This window comes from Cibotium barometz, chromosome 30 (genome assembly GCF_041138505.1).
Source record: "Cibotium barometz isolate CiBa-2024 chromosome 30, ASM4113850v1, whole genome shotgun sequence".
In the NCBI taxonomy this organism is placed as follows: Eukaryota; Viridiplantae; Streptophyta; class Polypodiopsida; order Cyatheales; family Cibotiaceae; genus Cibotium; species Cibotium barometz.
In genome coordinates this window covers 2,068,762-2,088,937 of record NC_141075.1, presented here as the reverse complement: position 1 = coordinate 2,088,937, position 20,176 = coordinate 2,068,762, and the positions used below count along the sequence as shown (strand labels likewise).

The following is a 20,176-nucleotide window of genomic DNA, read 5'->3' as shown; positions in this document are numbered from 1 at the left end:
ATGGAGATCATTCCCGACGGCAAGGGCGGCAAGCATGCTTCCCGTGTTCTTTACGTCCCTGCTCTGGGCTTTCATCTTCTGTCAGTGCATGAGGTATGCAAGACTGGCTTTCGGGTGGAATTTGAGGAGCATTCAGTTGCTCTAAGGGATCGTGAGACAGGCAAAGTTGTTTGGGAAGGCGGTGTGGAGAACGGTATCTACAAACTCTCTGCACTCTCCTCACTGACAGGCTCTCAGGTCGGAGACTTGTGGCACTTTCGTTTTGGCCACTTAAATGTGGATGCTTTGCGGCGCGCCTTCCGGGACCAGATGGTGGTTGGCTTGCCAGATGTTGGTCTATCACTCCAGTTGATCCACCTCAGTCATCACAGGAGGTTGAGCCCGCAGCTGGAGTTGAGCCCCCGCGACCACAGGAGGCTCCACGATCTGTTCGAGTACCTAGGTGGTTGATGGACACCCTTCGGGAGTCAGGTGTCACGGAGCTACCCTCCGAGTGGACCACAGAGGACGGCCCTCGAAGATCACATCGAGTTCGAGATAAAAGCAACACGGCGGAGCTTCTTCAGGTGAACTATGCTCTTATGTCTCGTATCATGCGGGATAAAGAGCCCACTTCCGTAAAGGAAGCCCTTTCACAGGATACTTGGAGGGAAGCCATGCAGGTGGAACTTGACGCCATCGAGAAGAACAACACTTGGGAGTTGGTACCGAGGCCGTCGAAGCGGTCAGTCATTGGTGTCAAATGGGTCTTTAAGACCAAGTACGCGGCTGATGGGTCGGTGGACAAACACAAAGCCAGGCTCGTGGCTAAGGGTTATGCTCAGCGGCCAGGCATCGACTACGAGGATACCTTTGCACCGACAGCGCGGATGACCACGATTCGGACCGTTCTTGCCTTTGCTTCTTCTCAGAGGTGGCCCGTGTACCAGATGGATGTAAAATCGGCGTTCCTTAATGGTGACCTGCAGGAGGAGGTGTACATAGAGCAGCCTCCAGGCTTCATTGTTCCAGGATCGGAAGGGATGGTTTACAGGTTACATAAGGCCTTGTATGGTCTTAAGCAGGCTCCGCGGGCTTGGAATCAGAAGATTGATTCCTTCTTTATTCGGACTGGATTCCAGAGATCGGTTGCAGATCCGAACCTGTATCTCTTTCGGGAACGCGGCATGGTCACACTCATCATCCTTTATGTGGATGATCTCATTCTCACCGGCGGTCATGTGGAGCACATTGGAGTGACGAAGGCTGCCTTGTCAAAGGAGTTTGAGATGACCGACTTAGGCTTACTCCACTTCTTCTTGGGATTGGAGATCTGGCAGACCCAGAGGGGGTTTTTCGTCTCTCAGCAGCGGTATGTTCATGAGTTGCTTGAGGCCTTTGGGATGGAGAACTGCAAGCCTATTACTTCGCCGATGGACCCGAACACAAAGTTAACCGTTACAGATCCTTGTGAGCCAGTTGATGCCTCGCAGTACCGGAAGTTGGTTGGTTCATTGATCTGGTTGCTGAACACCAGATTGGACTTGAGCTTCTCCGTGGGGCTGTTGAGCTCTTTTATGCAGACGCCATTGAAGACTCATTGGGACGCAGGATTGCGGATCTTGCGGTATCTGCAGGGTACGAAGGATCTGGGACTCTTTTACACAGGAGGGAATGGAGTCAAGCTCCAAGGTTGGAGTGACTCAGATTGGGGAGGAGATCCAGACACGAGGAGATCTACTTCAGGATACACTTTTACCCTCGGCTCAGGAGCGGTTTCTTGGAGCAGCAAGAAGCAGCCGACTATTGCTCTTTCTTCGACAGAGGCAGAGTATCGGGCTGCTTGTGGTGCTGCTTGTGAGGTTGTATGGCTGCGGAGGCTGCTTGGCGAGATGGGGTTTCCACAGAGGGAGCCCACAGTCATCTAGTGTGATAACCAGAGTTGTATAGCTATTGCTCGGAATCCGGTTTTCCATGCCCGGACCAAGCATATAGAGATACAGTATCACTTTGTTCGTGAGAAGATCTTGGCGGGTGACATCTTGCTACTTTATTGTTCGACGGAGGACAATGCGGCGGACCTCTTCACGAAGTCTCTACCTCAGGCTACACTCAGGCGGCACTCCAGCTCCCTGGGGTTGGTTTCACAGCCAGGAGCTGAGAGGGGGTGTTAGAAGTCATCTCTTGTCTATTTGTATACACCAGGGCCTCTGTTGTGGGTGTGCCCGCCCGTATATCATTTTTCCACACTCCCCGTATTTTTTCCCTATTTTTCCCATTTTTTCTTAGTGGCTGGAGGGCTGCCAGGTGATGCCAGTACCACTCTGAGGCTGGCCGACTGCATCTGTAGCAGTCGTGGGCTATCTGAGTGCTGGCCGACTTGTTCTGTGCAGATGTGGGGCACCAGATGCTGGCCGACTGCTGTTTTTCAGCAGTCGTGGACATTTAGTCAGTCGTGGGCCTCTTCCAGAGCTGGCCGACTGCCCTCATGGGCTTGTATATATTCCCCCCCATCCTCCTCCACTTTCTCATTCAGTTATCTCCGGGATCTTGTGTATAGAGAAGAGTTTACACACATCTCTCAGTGTTTCTTGTGCTGATTATTTTCTGCAGTCTACTTGCTCTTGTCTACCCAAGTTTGGATATCATTTCCGCTGCATATTCTGACAATATATTGGACTGGAATTGATCATTATTCTGCTTATAATGATTACTTGAACATGCTCTAGTTTGGGTGGCAATGATGCCTGATAGCCCAAGAAGAAAGATTTGTATTTTGCTGGCAAGGATGCCAAATGACCCATTGGACGACAAAGATGCTCGAATAAGATTTGTATTTAGGTGCCAACGATGCCAAATGACCCATTGGATGGCAAAGATACCCGAACAAGATTTGTATATGGGAGGCAACGATGCCAGATGACCCATTGGACGACAACGATGCCAGATATCATGGACTTCACAGTCGGGCGGTCCTAGTGACCAGATGGCCCAGATCATTGTATTGGATTTCACAGTCGGGCGGTCATTGCGACCAGATGGCCCAGATCATTGTATTGGATTTCGCAGTCAAGCGGTCATTGCGACCAGATGACCTAGATGACACTATTGGATTTTAAGTCAGGCAGTCGTTTGCGACCAGATGGCCCAGATGACTGTATTGGATTTTGCAGTCGGGCGGTCAATGCAACCAGATGGCCCAAATGACTATGGAAGAATTCTCGGGTGGTCCTAGTGACCAGATGGCCTTGAGCGACAGTCTAAGCGATTTCCCTTGGGAATCAGATGGCTCATCATGGTTTCGATGAAACCAAACAGGACAATCCATGAACATGAGGATCATTACTTGTGCATTGCATACTAATGTATGTTTGAATTTCTTTGACTTTGTGTGCTGTTTTTTATATGTGGACAATGCTTGGATTTATGGCATGTGATAGTCCACTAGGCTCCAGCCTACCTGGCCAATACCTAGATACCCATTAGACGCGAACGATGCATACTTGTTTGTTGACTAGCTTCTGTCTAGTTTTTGCAAGAGGTAAGTATGCATTTATTTTATCTAACACATGTGACAGGCCATGAAGAAGTACCATCAAGAACAAAGCTATTGGTCAAAGAAAAGGCATTGCAATGCTGCCAAATGAGCAGATGACACCACAGATATATGGGGAAAGACCAGATACACAAGCTCACCAAATGGGGCTAGTACCTTAAAATATATGGAGGTACATGATGTACTTGGAACACATGGATATACATGGAACATATGGATGTGCTTAGAACACTTGATGTCCGTAGTTGAGGATAACTGCGATATAAGAGGGAACGAATGTAACTATTTGGTCCTCCTAGCTCTATTTCTCACGATGAAAGAAAACCCATGCTTGGACATCAAACAAGTGGAAGAAGACATTGGGACAGGGTCCATAAGGTTTGATTGAGAAAAAGCACCAGTTTTGGTCAAAAAGCATGAAAAAGCAAGAAGTCAAACTAGGTTGACTGTGAGCCAAGGGCACCACTCGCAAGAGGAGACTGAGCCGGACCAACAAGCTAAAAGCCACTTTTCCAAAACGCAGCTCCAAGGCCAAAAGGCAAGGCCCTAAAGTTAGAAAAGTAAAAGCTAAATAACTTTGACAAAAGTTGCGTAATATTTTATTATTGAAAAGCAAAAAGGAAAAAGAAAAGAGTAAAAAGGCAAAAGCAAAGCATGGATAAGCTTTTAGCAAAAAGCAGGGTATAAAAGAAGCATGAGCCTCTCTTAAGCATCAAGTTGTAGAACAACCTCTTCATCTATAAGGTGTCATCGTTGCACGCTAATTCAGAGCCCCTTCATCGATTGTAGTGCCACATCATCATCTGTCCGTACAACTGTACGGATTTGTACAGTCGTATGGAACTATACCGACATGTGTTGAGTTGTACGGACTGAAAATTTCAACAACGCTAAAACTGCTCCAAAAACCCTAAAAACTGCTTTTTGGAGGTTTGTATCGCCTAAAAACCATTAAAACGGGTGTTATATCAGTTTTCTTGCAAGAAAGAGCTTTTCCATGGTTTTCTTATCGACAAGGCTAAAGGAGTTGTGGAGATTGAGCAAGTGATTCTTGGACTTGCACTTGGACTTGGATTTGGACTTGGACGTGGACTTGGACTTCGAACTGGAACTGGAACTGGAACTGGAACTGGAACTGGAACTGGAACTGGAACTGGAACTGGAACTGGAACTGGAACTGGAACTGGACTTGGACTTGGACTTGGACTTGGACTTGGACTTGGACTTGGACTTGGACTTGGACTTGGACTTGGATTCACTGGATTTGGATTTGGATATTAGGTCTGGTACTAGCCCAGTGAGGGATACTTGGGGGTCATCCCCTTGGTGTGCTCGACATCAGAGATCTCCTCCCTAGACATAGACACCAACACCGACTTGGATATCCTACATCGGCATATCTGTTTGTTTTGTATTAATTGATTGTATTGATCCTGGCCAGCGTGCCCATGGATGGTTCCTGAATAAATTCCTGAAAGGGGGCAGGGCGTGTTCCCCACTCAATGTGGTGTATTGTGCAAGATCCCTATTCCCTTCTCTCTCCTCTCTCTCTCTATATATATCTTTATCTCTTCAACACGTGGTTGAGTCTATCATTGGGTCTTTAGGAGACGTTTAATATAACTTTCTTTTGTTCTTTCTACTAAGAATTGAAGAAAGCATTACCCAAGTAGCCACAGCACCAGTCACTGAAGCATCGGCCATAATTCTACAAAACAGCATTCAGCAGGGCTCTGCCATGGAACAAAATAAAATGTCCTCTCTCTTGGCATGGCTGCACACAACAGTCTGAAGAAACAGCTTGGCATTACAGCCATGACTCCATTATATCTAGTCTTATGATGCAAAACATGCTTATATCGGGATTTGGAATTCATACAGGATTATAAGTTCTTTCTTTTATTTAATCCTCCCATTTTATTTTGCATGCAGCAAGCTCACTTTCCTGACATCAAGAGAGCTTTAATTTCAGCATATGGGGTTGAAGAAGGCAGAGCACAACACGTGGAATCACAAGAAAGAAATCATGATGCTAGTTCATTAGCATTTGCATTGACATTCCAGCAAGCAGAAGCATAATAACAGCAATTGTGGCATTTTTATATTGATACTAGGTCTAATTTACTTTGTATATTCAAAATTGATTCTAGTCAATTTTTCAATTTATCTTACGCATGTGCCCTAAGGAGCTCTGCATTAAGATTCTAACATTACTGCATAAATTACACGCTGTATAAACGCATATGCAAACTTAGAATGCAGAACACATACAATTTTACCTTGCTTTGATCAAAACAAACCGACCGGCAAGCTTGCCATAAAAACAACAAAGATATTCACAGAGTTGTTCAAAAATCGCAAATACCTGATTGTCTAGCTCTATCAAAAGAGATCCTTCATCTACTCCAAGTCTAGATGTCTCAATAGTCTTCATTGCAAGAGGAAGAAGGGATTTGCGAAGCTGCTTTATTTTCAACGAGCCATTAGGAGCCTGCATTGATTGCGGAAAGGACTAATAAAAAAAACCTTGCTTTTCCAGTCAGATGAGAAATTTCGTGATTACATGTGCATGTAAAGATAATAATGTGGATATTTGGAACCATGCTAAAGAGAATATGTTAAAAAGAACCTACTTAAATTACTTTATCTATTTCAATAGAAAAAAGACTGAAACTTACATTCTTCAAGGTTCTCTTGATGAGCTTTTTCCATTTCACAGATTTAGACCACAATTCGTATGAAGGATGTTTTGTTTGTTCATCACATGAAAAGCTATCATGAGACATTACTTTGCTTTGTTTTCTTCTTGAGATATCTTTCAGCTGTCCCCAAGAAGCATCATCAGACTGCTCATGCTCAGAGAGCTTGACCCAACTACCCATTTTTTCCCTCATTGATGTGTGGCTACCATCAAGTCCTCTGTTTTGTCCATTCCTTGAATATTTGAACTTTTTTTTCACACCAGATTCAGATATACTGACTTGTTCAATTGGCGCTTTCCTTTTCTTCTTTCTTTCTGATGTCTGTTCATTAGTGTTTTCATATTCATGCAAGGAGATGGCATTGTTCACTTCTACTTGGACATTACTGGACACATCCTTGTGCTGTTTTTGACAACCATCGATCATCTTACAATCTTCTTTGATCAACAACCCATCTTCCAGTTTGGAGTTGCAATGATTTTTTCTTGCCAACTCGTGGCTTTGAGAGACAGTAACTTTGTCTTTCTTCACATCAAATGATCTCTTCTCTGGAACAGATGGCATTGTCGTCTTGGTCCCAGGTGAATTCTCAGATGCAAGTCCACCACCTGATAACTTGAAGGACATGGATCTCGCTTTCGACCTGTGTTTTCTTCCTTGGGAATGCAACACCAACGTTTCTTGACTAGTTGCTTTAACATTACAAAGGCTGTACCAATACAAAACAATACAGTCAAGCACAAAATTTGTTCAAACAGAAAGAGTAGGCTGACAAAAGGCTACATGGTAAAGCCTTTCACATGGCATCCATCCTGTACTTCAAGTTCTACAGTCAAGATTTGAACCTCACCATATGGAATTAAATATTTTGGTGGCATACCTTGCAAACTATACAAGAGCCTGAGATATAGTTACTACATGTTTTCATCTTATCTGCTCTAGTCTGAATGACTGTTTTCAAAAGTCAGCAATGCAACCATTGCAAACGTGCCTGTGTCTGAAAATCATGATTGATGGGTGACTACATGTTTTCATCTCAAATGCTCTAAAAGTGCCCATTGTCTGAATAGCATGATTGAGTCTGGATCTGAGGCATGTATGCTAAGGGACATATTGCAAAAAGAACTTGACTAATGATGAAGACCACCGACCTTGTAAGCGCGACTCCAGTGCCATTCCTCACAAACCATATGGAAAGTTTCTTAATTGAAACTTAGATAAGATTTAGCTTAAAAACGTTCCTCCCTTTTTATCTGTCTCAGATTAATCAGAACAATAAGACCTAAACATAGCCAACTCACCTTGCTAGATATAAAAACAGAAACAAAACACTGCACTTAAACTGTGAATGCAAAAATAATTGACTATTTTGCAAACATAGAACAGGATTATCTATGCAAGCCTAGTAATGTGTGCGTGTATACCCCCGCGTCAGATCACATGATAACATGAAAGTGGATCTTGAAGCTTCCTGAATTGTTTGAAATTTCAAGTATGTATCATAGAGAAACCTTTGAAATTCTATTATCGTCTACCAAAGACCAAAGGATCTATGAGACCAGAAGTGTGTGTCCATGAAGTGACTGAATCATGGAAAAAACATGATAAAACCCAACTAGAGTTGAAAGAAAAAACAGCCCTGTGAGTGCTAGTGGTATAATGCTACACTGATACAATGTGAGGGGATCAAAGTGGGTCATCCACATCCATGACTGCGTAGAGGCTCTCTACATCCACTGGCGCTCGTGCATCTATGTATGATCTCTTGAATCTCCAGCATCTCCTCCGACCGGTCTCAGGCATCTAGCTTGTACCACCAGGATGGCTCTGTCTAAAGAGACACCCGAGAGGCCAGTGGCACATGCGATGTCAATGTACGTTGCTCGGTCCGTCAAGTAGGGGCATCCCCAGTCAGGGCTATCTCGTGGTCATTAGTGAGGGCGGCCTCCATCCTCAGTCAGAAGAAAGAAACTTATGATGGTGGGCTGTAAGATACCTGCTGTCTGCCTTTGGGCCTCTGAGCATAGCTGATCTCTAAGGCAGCACAGCTCCATCAGCTAGAGTCCCATGCAGTGGTGGTCTAGGAAATCAATGACCCGAGATAGTGGAACCAATCCCTCATTGAAAGGGCAATGAAACCTCCCTTGTATCTCATAGTACACTAAGATAGTGCTCCTTGTTATGACCCACTTCAGCTCTCTCCACATTTCTCTAGAACTCCCCAGCAACACAGACATTAGCCCCAGCTTGAGATCTTGGAGAGGCCTAGAGCCACCTTTCCCCGCCCACTAAACATGGAGAGCCTTCTACAAGCTACCCCCATGCTTGATATCCTTCATGGCCCCCTCCTACGAAGGGTTTAACTCCATAGGCTGTATGGTGATGATGATCCTATCTGTATCATATGGCTTGGATTTTACATTCCCAGCTCATAGCTCTCGTCTTTGTGTTTTCTTTTGTACCATGATGAGATTACATGGACAATATTGTATCACTTTTGGTCTCATAGACCCATTGGGTCTTTTGAAGACGTTTTATATAACCTTCTTTCTTTCTTTCTTTCTACTCTCTCTCATTCACAGAAAAAACAAGAACGAAACACAACAAATCGTCAGGACCTTACCAATGTGCCGCAGTGCATTACATGTGTGTGTGGTTGGGTTGCAAGAACGGGAGTCTGCCAAGGTAGACGCCACCATACTATGTTGAAAAATAGCCATTGAAGGCACACCATATAATGACTCGATCTTCGCGGTGCCGGTTCACATCCACTCAGTTGGATTTGGATCATCTTAGCTCCCTACTTTTGGAGGAGTCGTCCGTTCTCGTCTCATAGGGTAAGTTGAAGGTGTCAGTCCACAGTTCTCATCAGGCACTTTCCTCAATTCAGAAGAAAGGTTGGGGTCGCAGCTTCTCTTGTGGGAAAAGAGGACATCTTCCAAGGATTGTTTGTCCAAGAAGAAAGACAAGACCAAGGGCAAGGCTTCATCAGAGAGGAAAGGCAAAGACACAACACAGGATAGTGATATAGATTCTAGTACCACTTCTAGGGCTCCCAGGGCGCTTCCAGCTCGAGAGAACCCAGATGGTGTACTTCTCTAGTACACATGCATCTCCCCCCATGTGCTTCCCATAGTGGTTGAGTACTTTAGGTACGGTGCGGTATGGTACGTGTACGGTACGAGTACGTAAAGTACGCATCAAGATAAGTACTTTAAGTACGTTCACGTTTTTTACTATATATATATATATGTGTGTGTGTGTGTGTGTGTGTGTGTGTGTGTGTGTGTATATATATATATATATATATATATATATATATATATATATATATATATATGTATATGTATATGTATATGTATATGTATATGTATATGTATATGTATATATATATGTATATGTATATGTATATGTATATATGTATATATGTATTATACACATATTATATATATATATATGTATATGTATATGTTATACACATATATACATATATATATACACATATATACATATATATATATATACATATATATGTATATATGTATATGTATATGTATATATATATATATATGTATATGTATATATGTATATATGTATATGTATATATATATATATATATATATATATATATATATATATATATATATATACATATATAGCTACAGACAAGATTTTCTTCAGTTCAGATAAGGAAAAGATGACCAGCTATGCATTTCAAAAAATCAAGTGTTTTTTCTGATTTGCAAGTGAGTTGACATATGTTGTACACATAGGATATGAGCTGTCCAAGCAAGAATCCACATCAGATGCCAGCCTGGATGCCATGTAGACAGGTTGCTAGAATCATGAGGGTAGATTTAGCAAGAGGGAGAGATACTAGGAGGGGCTTCCTTCTTGCCATTTTCGGGAGTATTTTCAAGAGAAATGACTGAAGACAAGTTCTAGAAGAGGGGGAACACGAGTTCAGATCATTTTGGCAATATGGGCCACACCTGACATGTGTACAACACCCATGTGGGGATAGCAAATTCCTAAACGTAAGAAAGCATGCTCTTGCAGGTCGAGGATAGAAATTCATTATGAGAGGAAACCATATCCTGATCGTGGAACACATCCACATGCACCTATACCTCCTGTGGAAGAGGTCTTCTCTCTGTTTCCCTATTTTTTTCCAAAATTCTGATCTCTGATCTGAAGCTTACCCATGAAGTGGCTGATATGCAATCTCTCCCAACGCTTCCTTGGCCTTGGAGAAAGCTACTGAGCTTCTGGTTTGCTGAGAACAGATGATTTATGTGACTGTGCAACAATTCAGAAATTTTCAAGTTTCAAAATCAGAATTTACGCTGCTGATCTGAGCTGGAGAGTTTTCTTAGGGACAAAGCGTTTTTTCATGAATCTGCAGTCTCACGCTTGTAAATCATATCATATACGAATATCATCTTTCGTAAATTTCTGAATTTTTCTCTGCAAGTGTTTGAATCAGTTTCTAACTTGACCAGTTCTTTTCAAGTGATATTATATGGGCTTTGTAAGCCGGGAAGAGAGAGGAGCTGCCTTGGATAGGACTTAGTTTCCTTTTCTGAAATGGTTTTTCAGTTTGTTTTGAACCAAGGCACCTTGTGATCACCTATTAGGGTCACTTTGGGAGAGCTCTCACCATGAGTTGAGGATGTCTTGCCTTGCTTATGGTCTGACAAGCTTGGGTGACTGGGAGATTGATGCTTAGGGAGGTGTTTGGTTCGAGCCTCGAGGTTTGGATTGCTAGTAGCTTAGTTCGCTGATGGTTGATGTTTCCTAGGGGTGTAGAGGCCATCAATAGAAAAACTCAGTCATTAGTTTGGAGCCCCCAGCGAGGACAAACTTTATATCTTGCTACAAGGCTATTTCTGATCTTTATTTGCTGCTGCAAAGAGGAGAACAATGGGATCTTCACCAATCTGTCATGGAGGAACAAGTGAGAAAGTTCAGGACTACTTGGATGAGCTGGAACTCTTCTATTTTCAGTCAAGAATGGATACAGTTGTAGAGATGCAGAGGACTATATACTTTAATTCTGAAGGATGAAGCCAAAGTATGGTTCAAAGCAAACTTTCAGGTTAGCCCCCCACACCAATCTACCCTATATGATATTCCCTCTTACTTCCTACCATAAGTGTAGAACATTCGTCTATGGGAATCCTGCCCCAAATAAGATCATGAGGCTGTCGTAAGTGAAAACACTCATCTACAAAAATCCTACCTCAAGTAATATTGTGTCTGTAGCAACTCACTGGCGCATAAGGCAATCACACCTACATAAGGCTTGCCCGATCCTAAAAATGGCCCTCAAATTAAGGTTGGGAGCATAGTCTCAGGGAACACTATCTTTACCTAGAATAGCATTGTTTCTCCTAAGAAACCATAAATCCTATACGAAGTTGCTAAACTCTCCCAAGGAACCAACCATAATATCCACCTTTTGCATACTAAAGAGAAACTCAAGCCCCATCCAAAAGACAAAATCCCTAGATAATCAAATTCTATCGAAGAATCCCTTCTTACATGCAATAAGTGGCAGACTCTCTCATCTCAAAATCTAAGATATAACAAGGGTGCATCCAAAATGCACCCTAGGGAAACCTGCTACCATTAGAGCATGCAAGAACTCCACAGTAAATGCCATCTAACATTTGCTATGATCCTTGGTTAGAGTACATACGTGAGCCAATGCTATGTATATCATACATGTGCATATCATGTCTCCCTCAGGTAGCATCTCTGTTACTAAAACCTAGTACCGATCTAACTCCGTAAGTTAAACTTGAACCTAGGTCTATAAAGGGATCTCTGCAGAATCCAAATCTACACATTGTAAGTAAAAGTACCGAGATAATCACCAATAAACCTAGTGAACCTTAAGGAAAATATGGCACAACGGTCCACCTCACCATTCTAGCAACAATAAGTTATCCATGGTCACAGAGAAACCTCATCAGTGTAACCTTCTCGACAAAATCAAGACATGCTTTCCTCGTAACTACCCACATAAAGCTACACCGAATCCCTAGCTTAAAGCAAGAAACACTATCAAAAGATAATTGAATAAACCATCACTAAGATCTTGTGCACTATATTCAAGAAATGTGCTCAATCGAACACATGATCTAAGGTTACTGTTGGTAACTCAAAATGGACAAGATCAATGATCATACAAGAAAGCAATAAATAACTACAAGTAGTCACAAATCTGGTCACTAGCACTCGACTGTGACACACATGGATTACAATCAAAGCAAATGCTTGACATAATTTTTCCGTCGAGGCTTTGCAATTGGTGTCTATCTATCCAAGACAACCCAATGTTATTCCTGGATGCACGAAGGAACTACTGATCATGACAACTCTGCCGGCAAAATAAAATTAGATAACCACATAAGATACATAGCACTATCGAAGTCATCCCATTGGTCCTTTGCATCTCCTCCTAGTTCACACTAGGTAGCCAACGATCACCAGGATCCCCACAAAAGACGTGGGTTCCCACTTTGCAACACATGGGTCACAAAATAAACACCAAAGTAAATCCACATCCATCTAATAGAACTCAAGGTTACCTTGCCAAGACCAGCAAAAGAAGGGTCTTTGGTCTCCCAAGTCATGGTCTCTACAATAAATTCTTCCCAAAAGGAAATCACCCATCTACAACTAGACCCACTCAAATATCCATAAGAATAATCTGTCACATATCCTGTACCAGATGGGACACCAAGGTATATGCCTCCAACGTGTATATCCTCCCAAGAGATAACCACCCCTTCCTCAAATTACCCCTACAATGGTACAGATCTACTCCTTTAGATCGGTCTACCACGAGTCCGAGTAATCAAGAAGAAATCTCATCCACGTCATGTACATAGCCCCCCCTCCCTCGATAGTCTCCTCCCCGCACACTGCACGCCTACCACCTGAGTTGCCCCCCTCTGCCCTGCCCTCCTCTACGCCTCCTCACCTTCCCCTACGCCTTCTCCTTCTCCCAACCGTGAGCCGCCCCTCTCCTGTGCCCCTTTTCATTCAACGCCTCCAGCCTACTTCTCCCCCATGCCCCCCCTCCCCCTTTTAAAAAACGTCTTCTTCATCTTCCTTGGAAGGTGTTTTACAGCTTTTGGGCAATTTCTCTTCGGTAAGTGTCAGCAACTTCTTGTCTTCAAATCTCTAAGAGGACTACATGGCAGCCACTCCATCATCCCCGACCGAGGCCGCCATCCCTTGCCTTTCTTTCTTAGAAGCCGACCTCAAGCTCCTCGCTTTGCTAGTCCCATCTTTGGAGGCATTTACAACCAAGCCTTATCGGCGAGCCTGGAAAGATCACTGATATTCATTCCTTGGGGTGTGGATACTACCAGGTTGAGTTTGATTCGCCTACAACATCAGACAAACGCATGCAATTGAGCCCTGTTGCACTGCGTACAACCTACACCTTCTTTACAAGGTGGTAGCACGGCTTTGACCCAACATCTGACCCTCTAGCTAGCATCTCACACTTTCCCGTGACACTTTGCTTTCCTAGACTCAGGAAGGAATACATTCCTCTCGAGTCTCCTCCCGGTGATAGGTAGTGTTTTTGGGAGAGTGATGGAATTCCCTTCCAACCGCCGCTTCGGTCCTAACTCGGATGGCCAGGATTCCATCTCTTCATATTTGCATAGCCTCTCCGGAGTCAATTTCTCGTGCCATATCGCTTCCTTGCCTTCGGGAGGTCCTATTCTGCAAAGTGTTGAGAACTTTGGCCTCTCAGGCCAATGCTTCATTTGCCAGCAAATGGGACACCTTACTAGAGCTTGTCCTCGCCGTCAGTCCAGGAGGGTGCCTCCGGTGGTCACCCCCCCACCCCTCCCGGTTCTCAGTTCAGATCCTCATCGAGGGGGGGGAGGGGGATACTGGCCCCCAGGCATCAGAGCACCAAGGCACAACCTCGAAGGATCCCGGTGCAAGAGAGTGGAAAAACCGCTAGCCCGAGGCAGAACCACCATAAATCCCCCCCCCCCCAAAAAAAAAACCCTTCCGCCTCATCGCCGTCGCCCGCTAGCCGAAGAGGAGGCAGCAGGCTAGTTCTTGATCCATCGTTTCAGGGAGCTAGTAGAGATGACCATCACTACCTCTCCGCTACAGGGCTCTCCAAGGTAGGAGTCACACCTTTTGGTTATGATGCAGCAGGATAGAGGAAATCTGGGAGAGTCTCGTTTTTCACTTAGGTTCAGCAGGCCTTGAAGAGATCAGCATTTTATTACAGGAGGCAAGGTAGAGCAAACTGGCTCGATTTCGAAAGCAGGAGAGGAGCATTGTCGGAGCCTAACCTCCCTACAGCAGCACCAAGACCAAGAGAGTACCCCAAATAGCCCATGGATTGAGGCCCAGTTGGTTGCAGCCCATACAAAGCTTAGCTTCATCCAGTAGCAGAGGCTAGAGTAGAGATACCCCGCCAAAGCCTCCTTTTGAACCCAAGCCGCGGGAGAAAGGGTCACCCGGGATTTCTTTGAGCTAGCAAACACACAAAGGGGGGGGGGGGGGGGGGGGGGTTCCACAGGTTGCAAGGCCAGGATGGATCCATCGTTGCAGATCCCACCCATGTGAGAGTCATTGCCACACATTTCTTCCGCTCTCTCCTCACAGATGCCCCCCTATCCTCACAGGTGTTGGATGCGTGTGAGCGAGTTTGGCGACATACGAGAGAGATGGTTCATCCCGCTCTCCAAACTTTCCTGTTGCCTCTCTTTATTGCAAAGGAGCTTGCGTAGGATCTAATGGCACTCCCTAGGGGAAAATGCTCAAGAGAAGTAGGCTTCCAATTCCTTATTTCTCAAACACTGGGATCTCTGTAAGGCGGCTTCAAAGTTGCCTTCAATACGATTATGATCACAGGAGCCATGCCAAAGAGGCTCTTAGAGGGATTGATCCATTTGATTCCCAAGGAGAGTGGTGACAGATTGGAGATTCGACAGTGGACGCCCATCACCCTCCTAGGGACCGCCTAAAAATTCCAGCCAAGGCCATCAACTGTTGACAACTATAGCCTTTCCTCCCCGGTTTGATCTATGGCATGCAGACAGGTTTCGTCCAGAATCGGAGCATTCTAGACAACATCTTCACTTACTGGGAGGCGATCACTTTGGCCAAGTTGAGGCAACAAGACCTTATTGTTCTCCTTCTTGATTTTGAGAACGCCTATGACAAAGTGGACTAGGGCTTTTTGGAGGAGACAATGTGCCGGATGGGATTCCCTGAGGAGTGGGTCCGAGGTGTTTTTGTGGTTTCACACAACCAGGTTCTCATTCAGGGAGCAAGAGGCGACAAATGTTCGCTTTCTCACTCGATCCAATAGAGTTGTCCACTAGCACCTTATCTATTTTTGTTTGTAGCCAAGGCCATGAGTAGTTTTCTCTCTGCTCAGGAACAGGGCTCCAAGGATTGTGTCTTCCCATCCGTGTGCGGGAGGAGCTGCTTCATTCTGAGTTCACAAATGATACAATGGCATATCTGTCTAGAGATGAGGAGAACCTCCACAAATTCACCAAGGCGATAGAGATCTTATGTCGTGTGCATCTGAAGCGCAAATCAACTGGCACAAGTCGTGTGGTTTTTGGGTTGCCTCATCGCTTGCCCCAACTTGGAGTCAGGTTGAGGCTTTTTAGCAGATCCTGCGTGGCACTCCAATTGGATGCCAAGTGGGCATCGATATCTCCCCCGAACAATAGCTAGCCCGTCTTCTTCTCAGCATTCAGAAGAATGCTGTTATACTCAAGTTCAGCCACGCTTTCCTTAGCTAACCGTGTCGTGGTGGCGAACCGGGTTCTTCTTGCCACCATGTGGTACATCAACTTGGGCCTTCTCTCAAGCTTTTGTTGGGCCTTTTCTCAGGCTTGCATTGGAGAGTCAAAGCTTTGTTTTTACTTCCCCAACACATCAATAAAGGGCATCATGACTTCTTGCCCAATAAACAAGACAAGTTTCAAGGTGAACAAGAAATTAGTACAAACAGTGCAGTAGCTTCACAAGCCAAGAAAGAAAGAAACTCTTCCATAGAAAAGGTTGGAAAATGGCCTTATTTGTAGGTTGCATGCCTTAAGAGTTTTCTTTGGTACCTGCAACTCCACGGGGCTCTTGCGGAAAGCCCTAGACTTATATCCAAACCAACTAAATTCTGCTCCTTGCCATGGGTTTTCATGGTTTCCTTTTTAACACATCCAACATCCTTGGGTCCATATTTTTCCTGGGACAATCACACCATAAAGAATAAATAACTTCTTAAATAATCCATATGATTCTTAAACACTATAAAAGCACACCATAAATAATCGGTAAGCTTCTTAAACACTTCATAGGCTACAACTTTAATCAAGAGAGAAATGCTATGAAACTTTTACTCTTTTCACGTGCAAGCAATACAATAAAGACCTTATCTAGGTATGAAATAGCTGTCTAATGACTAGTCTAGACAAAATTTGTTGACACCAAAAAATACGTCACTGAAATATTCCCCTATCTGAAAAAGTGTTCAGAGATTACACACCAACAAGCAATCTGTGTAAATTCTGTTTGACAATGCATGGTGAAAGCCTCAATATAAGGCATTTCAGTTAAGAATTTTAAGTAGTTGCCACAGTCAAAGAGTATTCACAAGGTCTATTCTCAGCAGCTAGAACTGAAGGAATACCACGGGCTCCAAGTACAAGAACAGATAAATACACATCAAACAAGCAAGCCTCATGGATTCCTGAGAAATTGTTGCGTACCTGACTCTAACCACATGTTAGTGGGGCCTAATCTGGGATTAGGCCCCACTAACCACATGTTAGTGGGGCCTAATCTGGGGTTAGGGGGGCCCGAGAATCAGTGCAGCAGGCTGTGATTACTTGGGTTAAGGTTTATAAGAGTTATCCCATAAGTTATAGCTATTTATGAGTCAGCAGCTATTTATAGGTTAACTAAAGCTATATAAGTGGATGAGCCTATTGTGTGTAGGACCGTATTGTTTTGTGTGGTCGGAGGCATGTGCCTAGGCCTTGGGACATAGTCCATGGAAGCATTAGCCCAAAGGCTCGAGGGTGGTCTATGGCTTAAGATCTGCGGTTGGAGGTGAGCTAGCATGCACCCATTCTATTTGGTACTGATTTGGTTGCTTGTGTTTAGAGAGATCTTGGGGGATCTTGCAGATACTTACTTCACGCGATCCAATGCCCTAGATGACTACCACCACTCCTCACATGGTCATGGCAATGAGGAAAACCATGGGATGGACCCCTTGCCACCTCTTGTTGGACTTTGAGAAGCATATGACAACGTGGATTGGGACTTCTTGGAAGGCACAATGGCATGTATGGGGTTTTCCAAGAACTGGATCAAAGAGGTCTCATGCCCGTATAGGGAGGCCCATAGTATAGTCTTGGCTTGCAAGGGACATGGTGACACTTTTAGTTTTCCCACTCACTGTGGTAGGGATGCCCCCTTGCTCCTTTACTATAACTCATAGTAGCAGAGGCTAGTCTCAAGCATCAGATTGCCTCTTGTTGGAGCTAGGGCTTGGAGCAATAGCTACCCACACACACAGAGACACAATGAACTTAGTCGTGAGCATGGGAGAGAGAAAGATACACAACTCGATGTAGATTACGTGATGCTGAAATGAGTGACAAGTACAAAAGATGACACCCAATAAGTGGATAAGAGGGTGTTTACATGCACGGGAGAAAAAACCTCCCAGAGAGGGAAAAGTGTGTTCACACGCATCACTACCATATATATGGCTACAAACCCCCCCCCCTGGAGTGATGTGAACATATACAAGGATATGGCTGATCAATCCCCAAAAAGGCAACAAGCCCAAAGCTTTACGAAAGGCTTCAAACTTTTCACGAGGAAGAGGCTTTGTGAACAAATCTGCCATATTTTCAAGTGTGGACACATAGACCAAGCTAATCTCTCCTACCAAGAGTCTCTACCTGATATAATGATAGTGCACCTCAATGTGCTTAGTGCGAGCATGTAACACTGGGTTCCTTGCAAATGCTAATGCGCTCTACCTGCCAGTAAAGATACAAGTGGAGGACAATCGTCCAACACTCAAATCATCGGAGCCAAACACACTCAATTGTCGGTGTAAAAGCTGCTTTGTACTCAACTTCATAGCTCGAAGTGGCCATTGGGGGTTGCTTCTTGCGGAGCCATGATATGCATGCATCACCAAGACAGAAGCAAAAACCACAAGTAGACAGTCTGGTGTCATAACATCCAACCCAATCAGAATCACTTAAGGCATGCAATTGTGACTCACCCCCCTATGATAGAGCAATCCAAGGAACTTTGTGTTTGCAAATAGCGGTAAACCCGCTTGAAAGCCTACCAAAGCCCGATACCTTGACTATGTATAAATTTGCTCAATTGTGAGACCCCGTTTTGTATGGCCTTGTATTGAATGAGTAAAATCAAACATCCAACAACGTGCTGATACAGCATGTCATCAAAAGGGTCAGCCTATTGCTACAGCATTTCATCAAAAGGACACCCTGGATCCTAGAGACTGAGCCTAGAACCTATTTCCATTAGTGTAGTAGCAGGCTTGCAGCCTTCAAGATTAAACCTCTTTAGCAGCTTTTGTATATACTTCGACTGCAACATGAAAATGCTATCATCACGTTGAAGTAATTGAATGTCCAAATAGTAATGCGACAGGCCTAAATTTGTCATCTTAAATAACGCATGTTGTTCATGCCTTGAAGATTAAAATCTTTTCATCATCAAGGCTTGTGAGGAGCACGTCATCAACGTAAATACTGATGGCCAAGAAAACATCCGGAGTCTTCTTCACATAGAGAGTAATATCAATTGGACTATTCCAAGAGCAATCAAGTATGCATGAATCTTCTCATACCATGCTCTAGGTGCTTGCTTGAGGAAATACAAAGCCTTCCGTAACCAACACACTTTGGTCTTCTCACGCTTCTAAACAAATCCACAAGGCTGAAATACATAAACATCCCAACCATGATGTGCCACCAATGCGATGATACACCTAATGATAGTCATATGAGATGTGGGGAAAAAGGTCTCATCATAATCGATGCCCTTTGTTGAGCATAAACTTTTGCAACAAGGCTTGCTTTGTCACAATCATCACTACCATCAACCTTATGCTTGAGGTTCCAAACCCACTTTGTACCAATGGCCTTCTTGCCATAAGGCAAATTTGCCATATACCAAGTGTCATTCGTGAGGATAGAGTCGTACTCATCCTACATGGCACACAACTAGTGATCATTCCCATGTGCTTTCTCAAAGGAAACATTAATGAGATTCCTCGTCATTGAAATCTTCGGCGATTCTTATAAATAGGGTGGACATCCACACATAGTGCTCCTCAATCTCCGCTTCTCACGTTGTTTGTACCCTGCATATCACCGCGCCTCCCAGGGGATGCCCTCTGCTCTACCAGACTCAACCCATAGTTGGTGTGATGAGGATCTCAACTGGCCAATGGCAATATATATGGCATGTGGCACGTGGCAGTGAGAGAGTTTTGATTTGTTCTATTTTATTGTCTATTTCATGATGAGATATGCCATGGACATTATTGTATCACTTTGGTCTCATAGGCCCATTGGGTCTTTCATAGACACTTAAAATATCTTCTTTCTTTCTTAATATTTCTTTCTTTCTTTTCCTCTCTCGTAAATAAATATAGTGAATGTATGTGGTGCTTTGTTTGAAGATTTTCTTTTCTGTTGTTTGACCACAGATTTGGCTCAAAGACCTTCTATGGTCTTCATGATATGTATTTGTCCTCCCTAGCACTAGAGTCCTCTATGCAATTATATGGCGAGAGGGAGAGAGAAAGAAAGAAAGAAAGAAAGAAAGTTATATCAACGTCCACGGGAGGCCGAATCCGACCTATGGGACAGATTAG

The 20,176-nt window shown here is 44.0% G+C and overlaps 1 protein-coding gene across 3 annotated transcripts in view; it reads right to left on the bottom strand.

Moving 5' to 3' along the window:
* The window catches only part of LOC147621077 (uncharacterized), an 80,143-nt gene that overhangs the window by 44,420 nt on the left and 15,547 nt on the right, over positions 1-20,176 (bottom strand). For 2 of the 3 annotated variants that reach the window (XM_086823775.1, XM_086823778.1), the window contains exons 3-5: positions 16,359-16,486; positions 6,214-6,946; positions 5,901-6,026 (exon numbers count right to left, since the gene is read on the bottom strand). In XM_086823775.1, the coding sequence (XP_086679901.1) occupies positions 5,901-6,026; positions 6,214-6,946; positions 16,359-16,486 (987 nt within the window). Of the gene's footprint in view, positions 1-5,200; positions 5,324-5,900; positions 6,027-6,213; positions 6,947-16,358; positions 16,487-20,176 lie in introns of all 3 variants that reach the window. The other variant, XR_015269762.1, reaches the window with a different exon arrangement.